The sequence below is a fragment of the Artibeus jamaicensis genome, unplaced genomic scaffold, assembly GCF_021234435.1.
Source record: "Artibeus jamaicensis isolate MK-2021 breed Jamaican fruit bat unplaced genomic scaffold, CSHL_Jam_final contig_354, whole genome shotgun sequence".
Lineage (NCBI taxonomy): Eukaryota > Metazoa > Chordata > Mammalia > Chiroptera > Phyllostomidae > Artibeus > Artibeus jamaicensis.
Genome location: NW_026521803.1, coordinates 42,790,108 through 42,810,523, shown reverse-complemented (window position 1 = coordinate 42,810,523; position 20,416 = coordinate 42,790,108). Strand labels below are relative to the sequence as shown.

The 20,416-nt window shown below is 44.5% G+C and overlaps 1 protein-coding gene across 2 annotated transcripts in view; it reads left to right on the top strand.

Annotated features, from left to right (window-relative positions):
* The window catches only part of RTTN (rotatin), a 97,494-nt gene that overhangs the window by 10,599 nt on the left and 66,479 nt on the right, over positions 1-20,416 (top strand). For both annotated transcript variants that reach the window (XM_037145524.2, XM_053664297.1), the window contains exons 9-17: positions 1,352-1,539; positions 3,496-3,611; positions 8,812-8,982; positions 11,434-11,646; positions 12,816-12,928; positions 14,318-14,444; positions 16,881-17,006; positions 17,465-17,581; positions 18,359-18,498. In XM_037145524.2, coding sequence (XP_037001419.2) covers positions 1,352-1,539; positions 3,496-3,611; positions 8,812-8,982; positions 11,434-11,646; positions 12,816-12,928; positions 14,318-14,444; positions 16,881-17,006; positions 17,465-17,581; positions 18,359-18,498 — 1,311 coding nt within the window. The remainder of the gene's footprint in view (positions 1-1,351; positions 1,540-3,495; positions 3,612-8,811; positions 8,983-11,433; positions 11,647-12,815; positions 12,929-14,317; positions 14,445-16,880; positions 17,007-17,464; positions 17,582-18,358; positions 18,499-20,416) is intronic.

Here is a 20,416-nt window from a genome sequence, read left to right as displayed (position 1 = left end):
TGGCAGTCAGTCCACTGAACCACACCAGCCAGGTCACATGGTGTTATTTTGTTACCTCATCCATAGGCTGCAAGCATCTTAAAAACATGAATCTCTGGTATCATTCTAATAAATGCACAGTTAGGTGAGCACGTTTCTGTTGGCTTGATAGTGTTCTCATGACACTGCAACCACTACTGACCTTGAGTCGTGTTGCAGTATGCTTGGCGCTGTGCCGGGTGCCGCCCTGCTTTTTGTCTCCTTTAGCCGTCCTCATAGTAATCCTGTGAGGGGGTTGGCGTTACTGTCGTTACAGTTTTACAGAAAAGCCCGAGGTTGGCAGGGCTGCACACTCCAGTTCGTGCAGTGTGTGAGGAGCAAGGGGGGGTCTGGGCAGCGTGATTGGAGAGCCTGCGCTCCGGTCTCCGGCGGTCGGTGCTGCTCACGGAGTTCTGTCTGTTCAGCCCCAGGAAGCCTCCTGCCTCCCTCTCTGAGCTGCGTCTAGAGCGCTGCTTCTGGCAGCTTCCCACTCCTGAGTGTCTGCTTCCTGCTCCTGAGTGTCTGCTTCGTCGGGCCTTTCTGAGTTTGAGAGGAGCTGGGGATGCTTGGGATATTGAAATGGAAGGCAGACAAAATGTGTATCAACCTTTGGGAGTCTGCGTGTTTGGTGGCGTTAGTGCACCCCCGTGACAGCTTTGCTGTGGATGACATCAAAAGTCTGGTTGTAGGGTGTTTGCAAATGTAGGTTCCAGCCTCTTATACACTTTTGTCCCTACTGTACCATTTATAGACAGGTAAGAATTTTTTTATGAAGAAAGCCAACAAAGGTGGGATATTCCATCTTTTGGTATATTTTCAAAATCATTTTGTGATGTTGAATGTACTAAGTAATCCATTTCTCATTCTTTATTGGCATCTTTTAGTACTTCTCAGTTGTTAACATTGGCCTACTTAGAACACACATTTGGTGGAAATCACGAAATACCCAGGCCACCGTATGAACCATTTAGTTTTGTCTTTGTAGTTGACTTCAGAGAACTTTGCAGTGAATCTGCTTGCGTTCCTTAACAAGCGAATGAATGGGTCAACAAGTGCATGATGTTGATTGCTGCTGTAAGACTTGACACATTTCTGGAACATCAGTTTGAAAGCAAACTGTAAAGGCATTTTGGTTTCCTTTACAATTTTGAGCCATCTGGATGGAATTTACTCTCATAAACTTATCATGGTCTCTACAAACCCAACCCGAATGGGTACGTGAAGCCTTAGAGTGATGTCCACTCTGAGGCCTGCACTGCACCAGGCGGCAGGCACGCCGTGGGCCTCTGCGTGGGCCGCCCGGTCCTCAAGGACGCTCCCGTTTCTTCCACAGCGGGAGCAGCAGCCATGCGCACGCGCACTCCAGGATCTCCCTGCCTTCGCCTCTGGACGCCGCTGCGGTGCCGCTGGAGCTGCCGGAGCTGGAGGCCGAGGACCCGCTGCGCCTGCGCTTCCAGCAGCTGAGCCTGCCGCAGTTCTGCGTCTGCGTGCTGGAGGCCGCCGCGCCGCTGCTGCGCTCAGGTGCGCGGTCTCGCCCTTGGGGGTGGTGCTCGTGTAACCGGTGTGTGTTTCGTGTGTTCTCTGGGACTCTTGTTTTTCCCTTCTCACCGTCTGTGTTAGGACCTTGAGAATCAGAGTTACTTATCCTTTGGGGGAGACATTCCCAGGATCCCAGTGCGGCCTTCATTAATCCATGTAATTAACCGTGGGTGGCGCGGAGCAGCCCTCGGTGGGTGCGGAAGTCGTGCACCTGCCGCTGAACAGACCGGAATGGAAGACCGCCGGTTTGCTCCTTAGAAACTTCCCGAGTTGCCCTCACTTCATTCTTTACATTTGGTTGTTAGAGCACCTCTGAAACATGTTAGAAACACACCTACAGCTGGCTTCTTACCTTTGCTGGAGTTTTTCCTAAGAAACCAAACAAACAACGAAACTCAAAACACGCGAACAGGTTACATTTTTTTGAAAGTACTAGTGCAGTCTCAGTAGCGGAGTGTGGCGTGCATAGTTGTGATGCGAGTGACCAGGGACGGAATGATGCCCGTGGCACAGGCTGGCCGGCTCCGGGCTGGCTCTCCACGCAGAATCGCGTGCTCTCCGTCCCCGCCCTCTTCGGTTTAGGGGCTGTCCAGAGCCCGACAGCTGCGGACAGAGACTTGATCTGGTGGAAGTGATGAGTTTTATTCAATAAATCGATGCATTCAGTAGTTGATGAACTTGTTGAGATATTACTGCAAGCTAAATGAATTTTGCCTTTTTTCATTTATGCTGGCTGAGTGACAAAGAGGTTGGTTCTTTAAGGCCTGTGCCTGTTTTTTGCCTGCTTGAGGGTGATGGGGAGGAAAGCAGGAGGCAGAGATTTATCTGGAAAGCATTAACATTTTTATGTTATCCCGACCTTCTGACTGAGTAACTCTGCTTCTGGGACTTAGGAGTACATACTAATTCATGTACTAATAATGCGGTGAAGGAAAATCTGAACTCTGGCATTATAAAGTGTATATGTTTGCATGGTAAATGGAGAAGAACAGTTTTAGATTTAATGATTTCGTATTTAACCTTTTCTTAATTTGCTGTGAAAAGTCAGATTGATAATTACAAAGCTGTATCATGGTATATAAAAATTTCTAAATGTTCTTTTGCCCTTTTGTGGTAGATTATTGCATAATTTATAATTGTTCAGTATTATCGAGATTTCTGAAAGCACTTTCTCCAGCTGTTCTAATGACATGCTTAATGTAGACTCTTAGGATCTGGTGGTCTGTTCTGCACTCATCTGAAATGGACCTCTGGTAGGCGGGCAGGAAGGTCTTCATGCAATGCCCCCCTCACTCAGAGTGCCGGGTCCTGGCGTTCCTTCGTTACCCTGTCTCTCTGGAGAAGGGATGTCACACTAGGTGGCGTGGCTCCCACAGCAGGGTTTAGGGTGAGCAGCGGCTGGAGAACACATTCCAGGTGCAATTTCTGCAGACCTCTCCAGCCAGGACCTGCGTGGACCTTTGCCCCTCAGCTGCTCTTGTCCAAGTGAAGCTCTCCAGGCCCCTGCTGTGTGGGGAGGAGTTCCTGACGGGGTGCAGGCCTGCTAGTCCTGAACGTGAAACTCTCAGAACACATTTTCTGAACCAGCCTGGTGCTCTGTCGCATGCTGCGTGCAGCGTGGATGGTCTCTGAAGTCGAAAAATCATTTTAGTCTGTCTCATGATACTTAAATTGTTGCTACTCTTGAGTCTCTCTCCCACTTACGAGTACATTCAATTTGTTGTAGTAAAATAACGCTGTGATCAGAACAGAACTCTAATGGCAGGGGTAGATTGTGACTTCCATATTTATCTCTTTCTACAATTCTGAAAGCAATATCAAAAGAGAAATAGGAATTTGTGGGTATGACTAACTAGAGGATTGAGCAATATGGCATTCAGTTGTTTATTTGAAAGTTAACTGTCTTTCTTATTATTTCTCTCCTGGTCATTTTTGTAGGTAGTGGACAGATGCTAATAAGAGTTCTGGAGTTGCTTGCAGAGGATTTGATACTTATTGGTGAAGCAATTTCAACAGACATCTGGGACGACAGCAGCCTCTTTGCTATAGATATGGTGAGAATCAGTGATTTCCTTGGGCTACGAGTAGTAGCCTTGCATCTTACTTTATTTCGGTCCTTTTAAGCTGGTATCTTTTGTTCCATTGGTCTTCAAAAGCATTCTCTCTCTCAGACACAGTGTGTCCCAGGCTTGCTTTGCGTGTTGTTACATACAGGCTGTTTCTCCAGAGATTCTGGTCACCTGTCACAGAGGAGCGGTGAATGTCAAGGCGGAAACAGGCCACCAGGGCTGCTTCTAGTACAGGAATATCGTTCTTCTCTTTTAGTAACAGAACTAGGAAATAATATATTTTTTAAAAATCATAAGTTCAGATTTGTTTCTATGGTTTTAAACTTACCTATTTTCGCTTGTACTTGTCACTCACAGAGTCTTAGTTTTTAACGGTGTCAACATCATTGCTTTTCAGCGTTACCTTCAGCTCACATTGATTTCAGATTGCAATGTTCGTATCACCGTGGTCCATGACGAATAAAGTGCAGGATTTCCCTGCAGTTCTTTTTCACTCAGACTCATTCTCACTAATCAGATAGAGTCACAGTACTGTGCCTTAAAGTCTCTTGAAAGAATTCTTTTTTCTGTTAACAACACAATGTACAGTTAGATTTGTTAGTTGGTTTTCACTTTGGGGCATAGTTTTCTCTTCATAAAATTAACTCAGAGATCTCCCTCTGCCTTTTTGTTCTCTGATTTATTTTTTCCATTTTTATTTTAGTTTTTGCAATGTAAGCAGGTAAGTATGTAGAGCTTTATTCTGTCTCCCGCATCTTAAATAAAAGGTAATATATTCTATACGATTTTACACACTCTTCTCACAATTGAAACTGTATCCCCTGTGCATGGAGAGATTATTCTGTGTGGTACGTGGAGATTTTTATCTGTTCTTTAAGCTCCAGGGGCTTCGTTGGTGCTTATCACTCAGTCTCCTGGTGCTGGACATTATTGCTGCTATCAGTCATGAAGTGAACCATGTGCATAAATCATTTCCTGCTTCTACAAGTGTGTCTCTAGAGTAGATTTTTGTCAAGTGGGATTGCTGTATTAGAATGTAGTCTTAATTGTAGATACTGTCACATTATCCTAGACAGCTTTACTGTTGCAGCCATTTACTGGCGGTTGGTTAGGATGTGGTTTCACCTACAGGCTCAGCAGTAGGATTTATAGCCAAACCTTAGATTTTTGCCATTGTGATAAGTGAAATGTGGTATGTCAAGGTAGTGTTAATTTATAATTTTCTCTGAGTAGAGTTGAACATCTTTCTGTAATTTTAAGAGCCACTGTCATTTCTTTTCTTGTAAACTGTCCAAACCTTTATCCATTTTTGTTTGGGGTCATTGAGTAGTCTTTTGTTCTTTTATTGATTCTAAGAACTCTTTATATATTAAGGACATTGGCTTTCTGAAACAAGTTGCAATTTTTCCCCTATTTGTTTTTCTTTTTTAACTCTCCTAATGATATTTATTTATTTTTATGTAACTGGATTCATCAGCTTCTTTCATTTTTAAAAACAAAACAAAATGAAACTTGGTTCTGTATTTTGAATCAAAGTTTAGAAAGATTTTCTTTACACCTTGGCAAAATGTGCTGTATCTTTCCAGTTCTTGAAGTCTACATTTTTGTCTTTTAGGAGTATTTTCTTCATGTAGATCTTGCACATTTCTTATCTTTTTTTATGTATATGTGTGAATGTGTTTATGTGGATTTTAACAGATTTATTGGAATATAATTGACATGTAATAGGCTGCACATGTTTCTTAAAGTTTGTTGGTACATTTCAACGTGCAGATACACTACGTGTGGGGTTCAGTGGTAGAATTCTCAGCATCAGACACACCTGTGATCGAGATTAGCTTGCGTTGTTTAGAATTTGGTCCGAATGAATGCATTGTGTGCCTTTTTGTCTCATTGTTTTCTTTAGTGTGTTTCCTTTGAGATATTCCCATATTGTCGCATTCATTAGTTCATGTTATTGCCGGATGCCTCGTTTTTTGCATTTCAGTAGGGAAAATATTTTTTGGAAAAAAATATTTTTTGGAAAAGATGACATTATGTTTTGTTTTTTTTGAAAGGAATATTTTTATTAATATTTGCATGAGTAATCAACACATGTACAAGATTTCTAGGAATGTTATATTGTAAATGATTATTTAAGACATCTGTGAACTACCAGAGTATGTCTCCATGCAGTTATAAATCATATCCTCTTTGACACTTCAATATATATCAGTTATTTGTCATTTTATATATTTTATTTTGAAATTATTCATCAACCTTGATTTTTTTTTGAAATACTGGTGTTCTATTTTTTTTCATGTAAATTAGCAACAGCCTGTTTTTCTTGCGTCGTTAGAGAAGTAGAAGCAAAATTTATTAGTCATAGGAGTACTTATTGACTTACATGGTTATCGAAGTGTTTTCTCTGTATGTTGTTGTGACCTGGGTCTGTCTGTGTTTCGTTAACCTTTGTCACGTGCTGCCTGAACTCCTTGTGACTAGAGGTGAGAGCGTGAAAAATAAACGCGGTACTGATGTTCTCTTAACACTAATACTCACGGGTAAAAACCCTAAACTTTGTTTTAAGAACAGAGTTTCTTGAAAAGAGGAGCCATTGAAATGTTTTTGGTTGACATAGTACATTGTGTGAGTCCTGCAGTTTCTTTATCTGTGACACAGGGAGGCAGTTCTTAATCTTAGTTTTGCTGCAGTCTTTACGGTTGCCCCGCTGTTTTATGGCACTTACAGATTTTCACACACTGAAGGTTTTCAAAAAGTAGCTTTTTCCTCAGATGTGTGAAGACTGTTTCATCAGTTGCTTCTTAAATTAACTTCAATTTTCTTGGCCAGAACATTCATCTGTAAAAGTTAGTAATTCACTTTTAATCTTTGGCTGCTAATCTTTTGTGATTCACTGAATTATTTTTACTTTAAAGGTTAAATCTGTTGTATAAGTGCCAATCAGTATGTTAGAAATGTTAAATAAAACAGTACTGTTTGAAATTATATTTGATTTACTTTTACTTATAAATGCCTCAGGAAACATCTCAGTATTTTGGCTATATATTAATAAAAAGAAATAGTTAAGTAGAATTTCTTATTGTCTTTACTTTTGCCAAGTTTAAAAAGAAAGATGGAAGTAATAATTGTGTTCTGTGATTAAGGAAGCAGAATAATAAATCTGCTGTTGCTAGTTCAGACATCGAATACCTGGATGTACAGATTTCCAGATCTTTCCCAGTCGTGCTGACAGTGGTCACGTCTGGAACGCCACAGCTCGGTTTGTGGTTTGCTTCTGGTGTGTCCCATGCTGGGAACTGGCCCCTGCTGGGAACTGGACTGCAACCCAGGCGTGTGCCCTGACTGGGAATCAAACCGTTATCTTTTGGTTCGCAGGCCTGCGCTCAGTCCACTGAGCTACACCAGCCAGGGCCTCAACCCTTTTTTTAAAGCTTTTTTTTTCTTAAAGAACACTTTTATTTGACATGGAAGAAATGACGGAAGTAGTGAAAATTGCAAGACTGATTCACACTTAATTCATCATGAGCATAAGCAGGATTATTTGAAACAATTTTACAAGCAAATAGACTTCTAGTAAAGACCTGGAAATACTGAGATCTTAAACGTGTTTATTGATTTAAAAATGTAATTTGTCAGAGTTAATCTTGAGTAGCAGATATGTTGGTGGAATGTGAAAGTACTGCGTTAATGGAGGGGTACTGAGAATTGCCTGCCGGTGTGACCAGACTGTCACTGTGTTTCTCAGTTGTTTTCTGTAGACCGGCAGTTATTTCTGGTGCAACTGTCATGTTTTTTTGTTTTAATTTAGTTAGTGTTGCCTTCCTTTTGGTTTAAATTTTTACTTTTAGCTTTTATTTCTTGGGATCAGGAGAATGTAGCCATAAACATACGTCAAAGTTTTCTGTGTGATTAAGTTGGTGGTTCGTCCTTTGTCAGTGTCCTTGGAAACTTGGAGTTGTATCCTTTGAAATGTTCAGGTTTAAATCTATTTATTTTATTAACTAGGTTCAAACAGACTGAGTTAAAACTTATGAAATCCATTTTCATTTCAGTAACAGGTTTTTCTTGATACTGTGAGTCAGACCACAGAGACTCATTCATGTTGGGTCTTTACTCGTAATTACGCATTTCGTCAACACAAAATGCCCCCTTTACCTATTTTTTGCCCTGAATTATTTATTCATATTTCACATATTGTCAGTTTTTCACTACAACATTGAATCTTTAACTTTCCGTGCACAAAATTATTTTCCACTATTTCTGACAGCAGCCATCCTAATGGGTGAGAAGTGGCAGCTCATGTGGCTTTGATGTTTATAGTGCTCATACCTTTTAGTTTTGTTTCCCATGTGTTGGCCCTTGAATAAAACAACTTACTACACGCAGGACAGTTTCCTCCTTAGTCTGCGGGCTCCGTGCTGTGTTATTTTCTGACATTCCCTGTGGAAAGGTGAGAGGGAGAAGCCACAGCTTCCCTGTCTGTATCTGACCTGCTGCGTCCCTTTCCCACCTGCTGATGGGGGCGTGTCCCCAGGTCGAGGATGTGATTGGTCTATTACCTGTAGCTGCACTTGGCAAGTTGGCTGTGTCTTAGCTTTCTCTTTGTATTTCAAGTACTTCAATTTAAAAGATACAATATCTAAGTAATGAGTTATCTAGAAATTGATGATGGCAGAACACTTTCCCTTGAAACAACCTCATTACTTGAAGAGCGTTCATACAATTTTATATTTAATTGTTTTTAATTATTTGACTTTCCCTGTTTCATTTCTCTAGTACTTTTGGGTTTACTTTGAGGGTGAAGGTCATGTCTTTTATACTAACGTGTTTTTCCATTATACCAGCCAGTGCGTTTTGCATATGGTGAGCTTACCGAATACTTGCTGATTTACCCGGGGATGTTCAAAGTGGGAACAGTTACGCATAGGACAGTAGGAGACGTTCATGGGTCATTCACCTTTCCTCTGTTGTTTTTTATTCATTAGTTAGAAGTCATCAGATCGAATGCTTACAGATTGTTAGTTTTTTAAAAATGTAGGTGTTCTCATTCTTTCCTTACCTCAGCAGCTATTGATTGGAGTAGTTAGTTGCACTTGGGTTTTTGTAATTTAATGATAGCACTTTTCTCGCGTTCTTTGTGACAGATTGGTTGTTTTCCTGTTTTGCGTTTACTTGTCTGCAGAAGGAGAGATTGCTGGCGGTGCTGGGGTCCCTGGGAGAAACCCTGTGCCACCATCACAGCGGCGTGGGCCTGGAGCAGGTGGAACCGGCGTGGCGGCTGCACCGGATGGCGTTCGTCAGCGTGGCTCTGCTAGCGGTGCGGCTGCTGCAGACGCTGCTCCCCGTGGAGAAGGTGAGGCGGGGGCGTTGCCCACCCCAGTCAGTGCGCTGAGTGTCACACGGATGTGTCGTAAGTGCCCGCCGATCATTTCGCCACGTGCGAAGATCACTCTGGAATGTGGGAACGGACAAGCCGCATTTTTGACCAGTTATTTGGTTGGAAAAAACATATTCTGTAAAGTGTTTTTTGAAGGACTTTCAAAAAATATAGTGTAACGTATGTTAAGACAGAGACACAGTTCAGTGGATTTTTAGTAAGTGAGTGTATCGTGTTTCAGAGGCGAAACTTAGCACAGGGCAGGGAGCCCTGCTAGCGGGTCCGGGGCCCTGCTCTGCACGGCCTCGCCGTCCTCCGCGGCCTCCCCACCGCCCGCACCTGCTCCTCTCGGACTTCTCACCGTGGACTTCACATGGCAGACCGGTCTGTTTCCAAACATCACACTAATGGAGTGAGAATTTGTGCCCAAGGGTTTTTTTTTTTCCAGGATTCTTCACTGTTACTGGCTGTAGCAGTTGCACGTTAATTTTTATTGTAAGATAGTATTCTACTGTATGATTTTATGGTAAAGGTGGTTTTCATAGGTGTCAATATTTTTTTAATTGTTTTTAGACTTTTTCTAAATGGAGGTTAGATGTTTGCACTTGAATGTTCATGGTGGAAATATCTCGGATGGCTCGTGCACAAGGGCGCATTGCGCCCTTAGGCAGTGCGGGCGCCTCGGAGGGCGCCTGGAGGGACCAGTGTGATGGCAGAGCGGCTCTCAGAGCCGCTGCTGCCCCGCTGTGGCGCCGCTGTGACCGTTTGCCCCTTGCTTCCCGGTGTTCTGCAGAGCGCATAGTCCAAACTCCCATTTTAAGTGGGTTGCAGGTGCAGCACTGTCAGGTCACCTGGAAAAACAAGGGTAAAACATTACATTATGAATACAGTGTTTTACTTTGGGGAGAATAACACCATTTCTGTTCATTTTCATTTTTAACTTTTATTCATTAGTCGTATTCGTGAAGAGTTTGATTTTAAGGAATGATAATTTTTCAAGGCATAAACATAAATTGGAGCATTCTACTCATAATTGTGTTTAAAATATGTCTCACTTTACATAATAATATATAACTGAAAAATTAGTGCTACAATAATTTGATATTAAATATTGTAAATGATCAATCTCTGTCAGTTGATGTGTTGATGGAAACACAATGATCAATTGTAGTGTATAGATTATTTATTGCTTTTTTGAATGTAGATTTTCTCTTCTATGGGCTCATTTGGGCAGGAAACAAGTTAATATAGAAATCAGTAATTTGTTTTATATATGTTTTAATTTAGTGCTAGAAAAACGTAAAACCAATTTTTTTAAATGATTTTGGAGAATCAGCAACTCTAACCCATGTATAGGTTAAAATGCTACATTGGAATATTGTACAAAGGTTCTGCTTGGTTAATTCAAATTGGTAAGATGAATGAAGGTAACTTTATTTGGAGGAACCATCCGGGAATAAGGGGTAGAACCGCTGGCCCTGTGCCGGAGGCGGGTGCGGACCCTCCTAGGAGCCCCTGTGACCCGCTCAGCAGGCCGGCGGAGGTCAGGAGGGGCTTAGACCCCAAGGCTGTGGCTTCCTCAGAGGCCCCTGGACGCGCGTCATCTGGCGGAGCAGCGCTTCCCAGAGTGCAGTGCGCGCAGGGACCTAAGCATCTGAGTCCTGTAGTTCTGATGCTCACGTGGCAACTTTGATTTAAAAGCGTTGTGTAGCAGACTTAGCTCCTAATCTTAGACTTTTAGGCAGTTAGTGATTACCTTTAAAATAGGTTACCTGTGAAATAAATCATGACCAATTTTTAAAAATAAAGACAGCATTTCCGCCATAATAGTGAGTGCTGTCTGCCAGATTTTTCTCTGAATGTTGACTTTTTAATCCTTTTTCTTTTCTCAGTTGATACATAGAATCCTATCATGAAACTAGAATTCTTTTAAAATAAAAACAGTTGTTTTAGTTTCATAAACCAGTTGATTAAAAGTATAGAACAGTAGTTCATGTGGACCTGTTGATTTTATACGACCTAAGGCTCGGTCTCCTGTGTGCGCAGCCGTGGCTGCTGTCCTTGCCCCCAGGCCAGCGCATCAGTTTGGTGACTTGTGTGTGCGCGTGTGAGGCACTCAGAGCACAAGGCCCACGGCAGAGCCTTAACCAAGAGGCAGGCTGGGGAGAGTTGGTCACTCTGGGTGTTGGTGTGGGGGGGACCCAGAAAGAGTTGGAATCTGGGCTCGAGACCTTCCGGGCTGAGAAAAATTGTATTCAGTAAAGGCGTACAGATAGGTGTTTTTGGGAGTAGAGTTTTCTTTAGAAAAGTATCGACTTTGTGATAGAGAATTGCAAAGAAAGAAAGTTGAACTACGTGAAGGTTATAGTTTACCATGGTTATCTAAAAAATGCTTTTTTAATTATTATTATTTTTTTATCCATCAAGGCAAGCCAGTTTTTACCGGAGTCTATGTCAGCAGCATTGTTTCTCATTTCTTTGGACATGCCTATTTCATTGGAATATCCAAATATTCACGAAGCTGTGGTGGCCTATTTGGAACAGCTGAACTCTGAAAACTACAGTATTTATAAACGAACCGCAGAGGCTGTGTATTCAATTGAATGTGCCTGCAACTTCCTGTCTGACGTTGGGAAGGAGGTAAAAAGTTTTGTTAATACCTCTTTTAAACTCCTGTGATAAAATACTTAGAAAGTGTAACCTGTACTTTTCAAATCAATGGACATAGAACAATTGAATTGTTAGACACAGGACACATAATTAGTGAGTGGGTCAATTATCAGGTTTAAGTAAGGATATGACTTGTAAAAACATAAGGTGAAGACTTTAGGTTAATGACTGGTGTACATTCACAAAACTAGAGGTTTTAAGAAATCAGTGATCATTAATTATTCTCAGCGTCTTAGTACCGCGTCCCCTCTGGGAGGCGGCGCGCTGCGGGTGGAGGGTCGCACTGCCGCACACAGGGCTGTGAGGGCTGTTTGAGTGCTTCCCTGCGGACACCCTGCCACTCTGACGTCACAGACCCTTACTGCCTCACGCACGGAGCCCGGCAGCGCTGCTGAGTGAAGCCGTGAACAGGTCGTGAGGCGCAGGGGCCTTTGTGTGCAGTGATAGAAAAACAAGTGCGTTGCTCTTCAGTGCGCATCAGTGAAGGGTTAGCGAGTCTAAAGCAGACTCAGACTGCAGTAATTGTTTATTGTCTGGAAATACCAAATTGGGTCCTGAAGGTCTTCAGAATACTGGGCACAAAATTCTCTGTTTTGGTCCTTACGTTGGAGTCTGCCTGAAGTTCATATTTCTGATTTTCCTTTATCCGCTATTGCTTTTTTCCCCCTCTTTTTGCCGTGTGTTGACGCCATTGGCTTCTTGTTTCGTCCAGGGTAGGATTTTGAGTTGTCTTTAAGCTGAATTATTTCTGTAGCTTTCTGCACTGCCAGCCAACCTCGCACGTATTGGGCAGGAAGTCAGGAGGGGGAGTGGGCACGGGAACCGGAGCCCCGCTTTGCGCTCCAGCTGGTAGGGAGGTGGGACTGCAGGCGGTGGCCGTGGCCGAAGGGACCATTCGGGCCTGCTCAGCGGTGAGTCGGACAGTCCTGTGTGGACTTAGCTGGGGTTTTCCCTCATCTTTCTTCCAGGACTGACAGTTTTTGATGCTTACAGAGAAAATGGGCTTAAAGCAAGTATGAGCAATCTCAGGGCCTCTGAATAACCTAGTTTCTTCAAGTTGCTAGTTAACTATGGAGAATTTTGTTATTTGGTTATCCATGAACTTGACACTTACTGCTTTATTCTGATTTTTTCCTTAGGGAGAGAAGAATCTTCTAGAATTAGTGGAGCTGGCAGACCAAGCTTTGCGTAGCTTTTCCTATCATCAGTATCTTCCCCTCATAAAGGAAATCATCCGCATTTGTTCAATGATGTAATATTTTCTTTCTTAATGTGATTATATTATAGGACATGGTGTGTGTGCGTGTGTGAGAAAGAGAGAGAGAGAGACGTTAAGTGCAATGAAAATTGAGTTTGGTCTTAAATCTCGGTATCATCACTATTTTTTAGATTAAATTGCTTTTACGTGGGTCCGGCCTTTTCACTGTGTATGTGTAGCTGCATTAGGACAGTTGACTTATTCAGGAGGAAACTTTAAAAATCTCATGCCACAATTGGAGTGAATTATCCTTGGATACTTATACATTTGGTTTGGTATCCATTCAAACCAGGGATTCGGGCATATTAGTTTACTTATTTATCTTTACATTTTTAATTAATATTTTCAATTATTTTTCTAATGTAAGTTGCATTACTTCCTACCCTTTCCTTATATGGATTTTTGGAAAGCATGCATTGGTTAATTTTGGGGGGAATCGTTAGAGCAGATTCCTATTAGAACTTAGTATTTTCATTGCTTTTGGAAAGAGCAAATTGCATGTTGGTAAATATCAATTCAATATGGGGTTTTAACATGTACTTATTTTTCACCTCATGTGATTACCATTTCACGTGTGTGTGACATTTAAGATACACTCTCTTAACAAATTCCAAATGTCCAGCGCGGGATCCGTGACGGCAGTGACCGTGTAGTGTGTCAGGTCCTAGAACGTGCTCATCCCTCACAGCTGAAATGCTGTGCCCTTTGACCTCTCCCCCAAGAAGTGACCCCTGCACTCTGCCCCCGTGGGCTTGACCATTCCAGGTCCACACAAGTGAGGTTGTGCATCATTTACTTCTCCGTGTCTGGCTTATTTCAGTTGGCATCGTGTCCTTTGGGTTTATCTAAATGGCAAATGGAAGGATTTTCTTCTTTTTTTTTTTAAAGGCTGGACAATATTTTATTGTATGCATATACCGTATTTTTTTAATTCATTCACTGATGGACGGACACTTGGGTTATTTCCATCCACTGACCATTGTGAAGAATGCTGGAATGAGCACGGGAGTACAGATGTCTCTGCAACGTCCTGATTTCATTTTCTGTGCATATTAATCCCAGGAGTGGGATTGCTAGGTTCTGTAGGAGTTGTCTTTTTAATTTTTTTAGCAACCTCCATATGTTTTCTGTCATGGTTGTACCAAGTGACGTCCCACGCACAGATTTTTAAATACGTTTTGGGTGTTTTTATACTCTTTTAAGAGAATATTCTTTGCCTTGAAACAAGTGCATGTTTGGGTAAATACTAATATCGTGTTACTTAAATCCGATCCCAGTCAGAGATATCGGGGTAGGAAGAAGCTCTTTCCACTGTGCTTTTCGTGGGCTGTATGGCCATTTCTTTGCCTTACAGACGTCTTGGCCGTTCTGTCTTTTCACCAGCTGGAGGCCGGCCCAGGCCAGCCCACTGCTGCAGGGGGAGAGTCAGCGGGTTTTTCTGCGGATGCTGTCTCACCCCCTGCCCCCCGTGAGGGCGGAGACCTACCGCTGCTGCCTGGAGATCGTTAAGGTGGGTTCTCTGGGTTTTGATTTTTGGGGGCGAACTAACAGTGGATTCTCTTCCTGTAACTCTAAAGTTAAATTACTTGACCTTTTAAATGAAATATAAGAACTACTACTGTGAAAATGGATGCAGTTATTAGTCAACTCTAAGACATTTGTACTATTCATTTCCCTTAATTTTGTAAGTCTGGCAGTTGAATTGCTTTATTAGAGGTTTTGGTGAGAATTGCATTCATGCTGTGTTATTAATGATGGAAACTCGTCAGGAAAAGTGCCAGGTATTTAAAGTGATCTCCATGCTCAGGGAAAGGTTTAGGTCATTATGGCTTCAGTTACATAGTTTCAGGTCTTTTTTCCTTTGTCATAGTTTTCTTTTGAAACATTTGTTTTCTGTGTTTTTAAGTCATCAAATATTTCAACATAGAGTAATACACAGAACATTAACTTTTTCAATATTGGAAAGAACATTATACGTAGGACAATGTTGAAAAATGTATGTTCCTCTGTACTCTTGAAAATGTCCTCTTACATTTAACATTCCTGTAAGTACTATCTATATGTAACAAATGTTTACACTTTACCATTTTTACTTTTAAGAGAAATAAAAATATTATAGTTATAACTGAAGCCTCTTTTCCTCTTCTTACTGTTTCTTCCACCAAGATAATCACTCTTACAAAGTTGGTGTTGCTCCTTCCCGTTCATTGTTTATATGTTTTTAGTACATATGTGTGTCTTTATACACAACACATATTATTGTTTTATACTGAACATGTTTCAGCTGCCTGTTTTCATGTAGTAGTAGGATTTGAGATCTACCTGGTACCTTCATCTTAACTGCTGTTTAGTTTGAGTATCTTCTCATTCATTTTTAAATTAATATTTGAGTTCAGTCCACTTTTTACGTAAGTAGGTTTTTCAGTTACAGTCTTGACGAGTGGTGCATGTGTTTGAAAGCCTCAGGGCTCCCTTACTCGTGAGTTTGTCGGTGTCGCCCGAGTGGCAGCCTGGCTGTGTGTGGAGTTGCCGGTTGGCCGCCGTTGGCGCTTCGCGAGGCGCAGAACTGCCTCGTCCTCTTGTCACTGTTGAGACGTCTGCTGTCATTTACATTCCAGTTGCTTTGTGTTGTTTATTCTAGTTGCTCTTAAGATCTTTTCCTTGTCTCATTACGATGTGTCTTTGTGCGTATATATATATATATATGTATATTTTAAAAACTTCCCTTGTCCTTTTAGCATTCTTTAACCTCGCGTCTGCCCTCATTTCTGGATGCTTCTCCGTCATCCTTGTTTCTCAGGACTGGCTGCTCCCTCCAGGCGGCTGTGTTAGACCTTCCCTTTTAAGCCTTTTGAAAGTATTTTTCCTATCTCTTTTTGTTCTGTTTGGATGGAACTCCTCAGTGCTGCTATTCAGTACACTAGTTCTTTCTTTAGCTCTGTCCAGTTTGGTTGTTGGAGGTAGTGGTGAAATACACACAACGTGGAACTTAGCATTTTAGTCATTCTCACTGTACAGTTAAGGGACATCAGGTACATTCGCATCGTTGCACGGCCGTCGGCACGGTTCGCCTTCAGAACGTCCTCCTTCCCCATGTGGGAACTCTGCCCATTGTACAGCGACTCCTCATCCCCCACCATGTCTTTTTTTAAAGATTTTTAAAATTTATTTATTTTTAGAGGGGAAGGGAAGGAGAGAGGGAGAGAAATATCAATGTGTGGTTGTCTCTCATGCGTCCCCCACTGGGAACTGGCCTGCAACCCAGGCATGTGCCCTGACTGGGAATCGAACCGTGATCCTTTGGTTTGCAGGCCTGCGCTCAATCCACTGAGCTACACCCACCAGGGCCCCCCACCACGTCTTGCCACCACCACTCCACTCTCTGTCTGAATTTGACTAATTGTGGTACGTTTTCTTCATTTAATGTAATATCCTCAAGGCTCATCCATGTGATAACATAGACCAGAATTACATTCCTTTTTTAAGGCTGAGTAATATTCTTTCGTCTGCATTGAGCACATTTTGTTTATCCATCCATCCATCTATGATGGACATTTGGGTTATTTGCATCTTTTAGCTATCGTAACCAATGCTTCTGTGAATGCAGGTATACGGATACCTGCCTGAGTACCTGCCTTAGTTCTTTTGGGTATGTAGCTCATTATTTCCTTTGTGTTTGTCTTCATGAGCAACTTAAGGGATTTGGGTGTCTCAGCACCTTGGCTGGTTTTCGAGGCTGCAGTGCCGGCCGGAAGTCACACAGTCCACGTCTCGTGCGGCCTCAGAAACTGTCGGTCGGGAGGGTCTTTCGTCCTCTTGGGGTAAAAGAAAAGTTTCAGCGAAGCGAACACTAAAATCGGAATTGAATTTTAAGCAGGAGAAAGGGGAGTCCTCTTGAAAAATCAGTGTCACTAGTATGTAAAATTATCTTGGTTTTGTTTTCCAGGAATGTTTAGGTGTCCATAATGTTAGTGAACCTGTATCTTCACTTTGTAATGGAATTCACTTTCTACTCCACCCAAAAGTTCTGTATGAAATCTCTGCGTTCGGCCTACAGGAGCCTAAGAATGAGGTATGGTACGTTAAAGGTAAGCGCAGAGCACCAATTCCTTAGAGACGCAGCTATATCAGGGTAATGTCCTCATAGAACTAGACAGCATTCTGAGAAACAGAGAAGAAACTTGTCTTTGACGTGTGGGCTCAGTCAAGTTATTTAAATAAATCAAACTACATGACATAATCTCTCAAAGCATTCATGAAACTATTTACTTAGGGTTTTTATCCAAGATGCAGAGAGCTGTGCAGTGGTATAGTTAGCAGGTTATTTCTTTATGGGTGTTTTGATTCAGCGGAAGAACATACCCTGAAGGTAAACAGAAAGGAGTGTGAGATGATGCTGCGGCAGTGCGAGCTGTGGGAGGACGAGCTGTCAATCACAGCACCTGTCCAGGTCCTGTCTGAGGTTCCAGGTGTGTCGGCCACCCAGCGGCCACCTCACTCTGTCGGGCGTCTTGTCTGTGTGTCGGGCAGGTGAACGCTGCGGCCAAGGCCATCCTGCTGTACCTGCTGCAGGGGCGGCTGATGATGACAGCGGCGACCTGGGACAGGCTCGTCCAGTCTCTGTGTCCTGTCCTCCCAGTGCTGCAGGTAGGTGTCCGTCCCGCTGACGATCCCCTTTCTGGTGAGCGGGATGGGTGGGAAGGGCGCCCCTGGCGGGGCCGACACATCGTAAGGGGGTGAAGAGACGCCGTGGAGGTGCCGCGGCTGAGCGAGCAGCAAGCGGTGGCTGTCCTGTGTCCCCTTCTGTGTCTGGGTGGGGGGTTTGGTGTGGGGCGCGGGCCTTCAGCCGTGACATGAAGAACAGAACTCAGCCTTACATGGAGGCTTTTAGGCAAAGCTCAGGCTGTTAAGCAGATGCGACGTAACAGCTTGGTCCACCAACTAGTTCTGTGCATGTGTGTGACTAGAGCTTTCCTCTGATGATGAACTCTCGGAAGCAGCGTTTGCAGCAGCCCTTGTGGGACTCTGGTTCCTGCCCCTTGCACGGGGAGGGGCAGCGGGTACCACCCCCAGGAACAACGTGTGGAACAGGAGCTGGGGTGGTGGGCCTCGAGGCTCACCGTGCAGGTGTGTCTGCCATGCCCACGTCTGTCCCGTGGGGACAGGTCTGAAGACCCCGGGGTGCCTCCACCCCCAAAACCCGGGGAATCAGTGAGCAGGTGTCCAGAGGTTGGCATATTTTCCTGAAGGGAAGTACAGTGTTAGGTAGGCTTTTCACATCATGTAGGTTATTTTGAAAAGTGACTTTTCAGCCAAAGTGAAAGAAATGCACGAGTTGCCTGACAGGCCAGTGCAGTTCTCATGTTCAAGTTGAAACTGTGTGTACACCCGAACAATGCCTTCTTTTCTCCTGGCATCTGCTAGGGCTACGCCGACACAGAGGACCCCCTGGGTAGCTGCATCCTCCTTCTCAGCGAGGCGGGCGCCGAGGCGGGCGCAGGGGCTCTGCCCTCCGTTGCCCGGCTGAGGTCCGTGCTGCGCCTGCTGCTCGTGAAGAAGCCGTCGTAAGTACCGGGGACGTATGCGTGGCAAAGATTAATGGGGATGACCCGAGAAAGGATAGCACGGTAATTCTATCGGACTGCGGCAGACCAGAGCTGGGGGCGGTAAAGGAAAGCGGTTCTTTTTAATAGACAGAGACAAGAAACCGATGGGTAAAGCTCTCTATGCAGATCCTGGTGTTTCAGGTGCTTTCTGGAAACCTCTGTTCACGCCCAGGGCAGTGGTCTGGCCGAGCTGCTGGGCTCGGTGCCGTTGGTGGTGCTGTGGGCAGTGCCCGCTGCCGCCGCCACCAGTGGGTCACAAGTTACAGAGCGTCTCCTCGTCTCTTCTCTTTAGAAATTGTTCGCTGCAAGTGGGCCTCCTCTAAATGCGCTCTGAAGATGAGGTGTTTCCCAGGAGTGCAGTGGCCCGGTGCCTCACATAGCAGAGTGTGCAGGCGGTTTAATCTTGCCCGGCTTGTCCTCTGGGAACTTGAGAGTGGCCTCTGCTCCATCGTCAGTGTTAGTGTCATTTTAACTGACAGAGGGACCGTAGGCTGTCCCTCCCTCTCCGTCAGTGCCGTGGGCATGTTCTCCGTTGCTCTGCAGGTAGCCGGGTGGGTTCTGCCCCACTGAGAGGAGACAGCTCAGGGTCAGAGGAGGAGGATCTGTGGTGGAGTGAGGGGTCAGCTGGAAGGCTGGGGGACCAGCGTGCTCTCGGACAGTGCGCAGTTCTGATCTCCCCAAACCTCACATCCCGATGAGGCATCGGCTTGTTTATAAGGAGATGATGGGGCTGACAAATCCATGGGTGGAAATAAGATATTAAGAGACTGGGGGTGGGGGGGCGGGTGTGGGGAGTCAGAAAGGTCGGTTGTAAAAATCTCTGTGTAGCATCCAGTTGCGGGTAATGCAGGTGGGTGGCCGTCCAGTGGATGCTCCGCAGGGTTGGCTTCCGCACGTTCAGGTTCGCGCTGGTGTGGCACACGCCCTCCCCCGAAACTGGCCATTGAGTGCAGTGGAAGTTGACTTTCTGATCACCCCTGGGGCCCGGGGTCTCTGGGTAAACAAAGACATTCTTAGCAGGCAAGGCCAGGCCTCTCTTTGGGTGAGGCTCTATTACACATAACTCAACACAGCTTGGATTACATATATGTTTTTAAATGATTTGATTCATTCTACCCCATTCCACTAGACCCTAAACTCCACTGGGCAGAAACCCTGTCTGTTGGCTAATCTTTACATCCTTAGCACTTCTTAGAGGACCTTGGACATAAATATGTTCAGAATGTATTCGTTGGAAGAAATAGTATAGAGGAATGAATAGCTGGACTCTGGGGCCCCAGGCTAAACCCAGAAAGGCGCTGAATGTGTGCCCCCAAGGAGATGCACAGCTCTGCGTGTTGCACCCCCCACCCCGGCTTTCTTATTGGGGCGCCGACTGCCCTGGACTGGCAGCCCCAGACTCCAGCAGGCGGCCCTGGGTGGGAGCGAAGGGAGCCCAGGGAAAGCCTGTGTACAGTCGGCTGTTCCGAGCTCTCCGGAGGGGACAGCCGGAGGGGACAGCTGGAGGGGCAGGGAGAACGTCCACCTGACCTCTCACACTGTCGTGGGGTAAATGTTAATCCTGCGGAGATGATGTTCATCAGTAATTAATTGTACGGGAATTTTCTGCTTAGTTGGCTGGCACTGAGTGTCAGCCAGGGGACCCGGCCGCACCCAGCACAGGCAGGCCCTTCCTGACCTGTGCGTGGGGTTGAGGAGAGAGGCCCCGTCAGCGGAGCTTGATTCACGGGGATAAAGCGGGGCCAGTGTTAGGACGGGGGACGTCAGGGCAACACGGCAGGGAGGCGGCCGTGGTGGCGGGAGCCTGCGGATTTCCATTGCTGTCTCATCAGCAGTCCTTGGACCCGGACCTTGTGTCACAACTCAGACTGCCCCG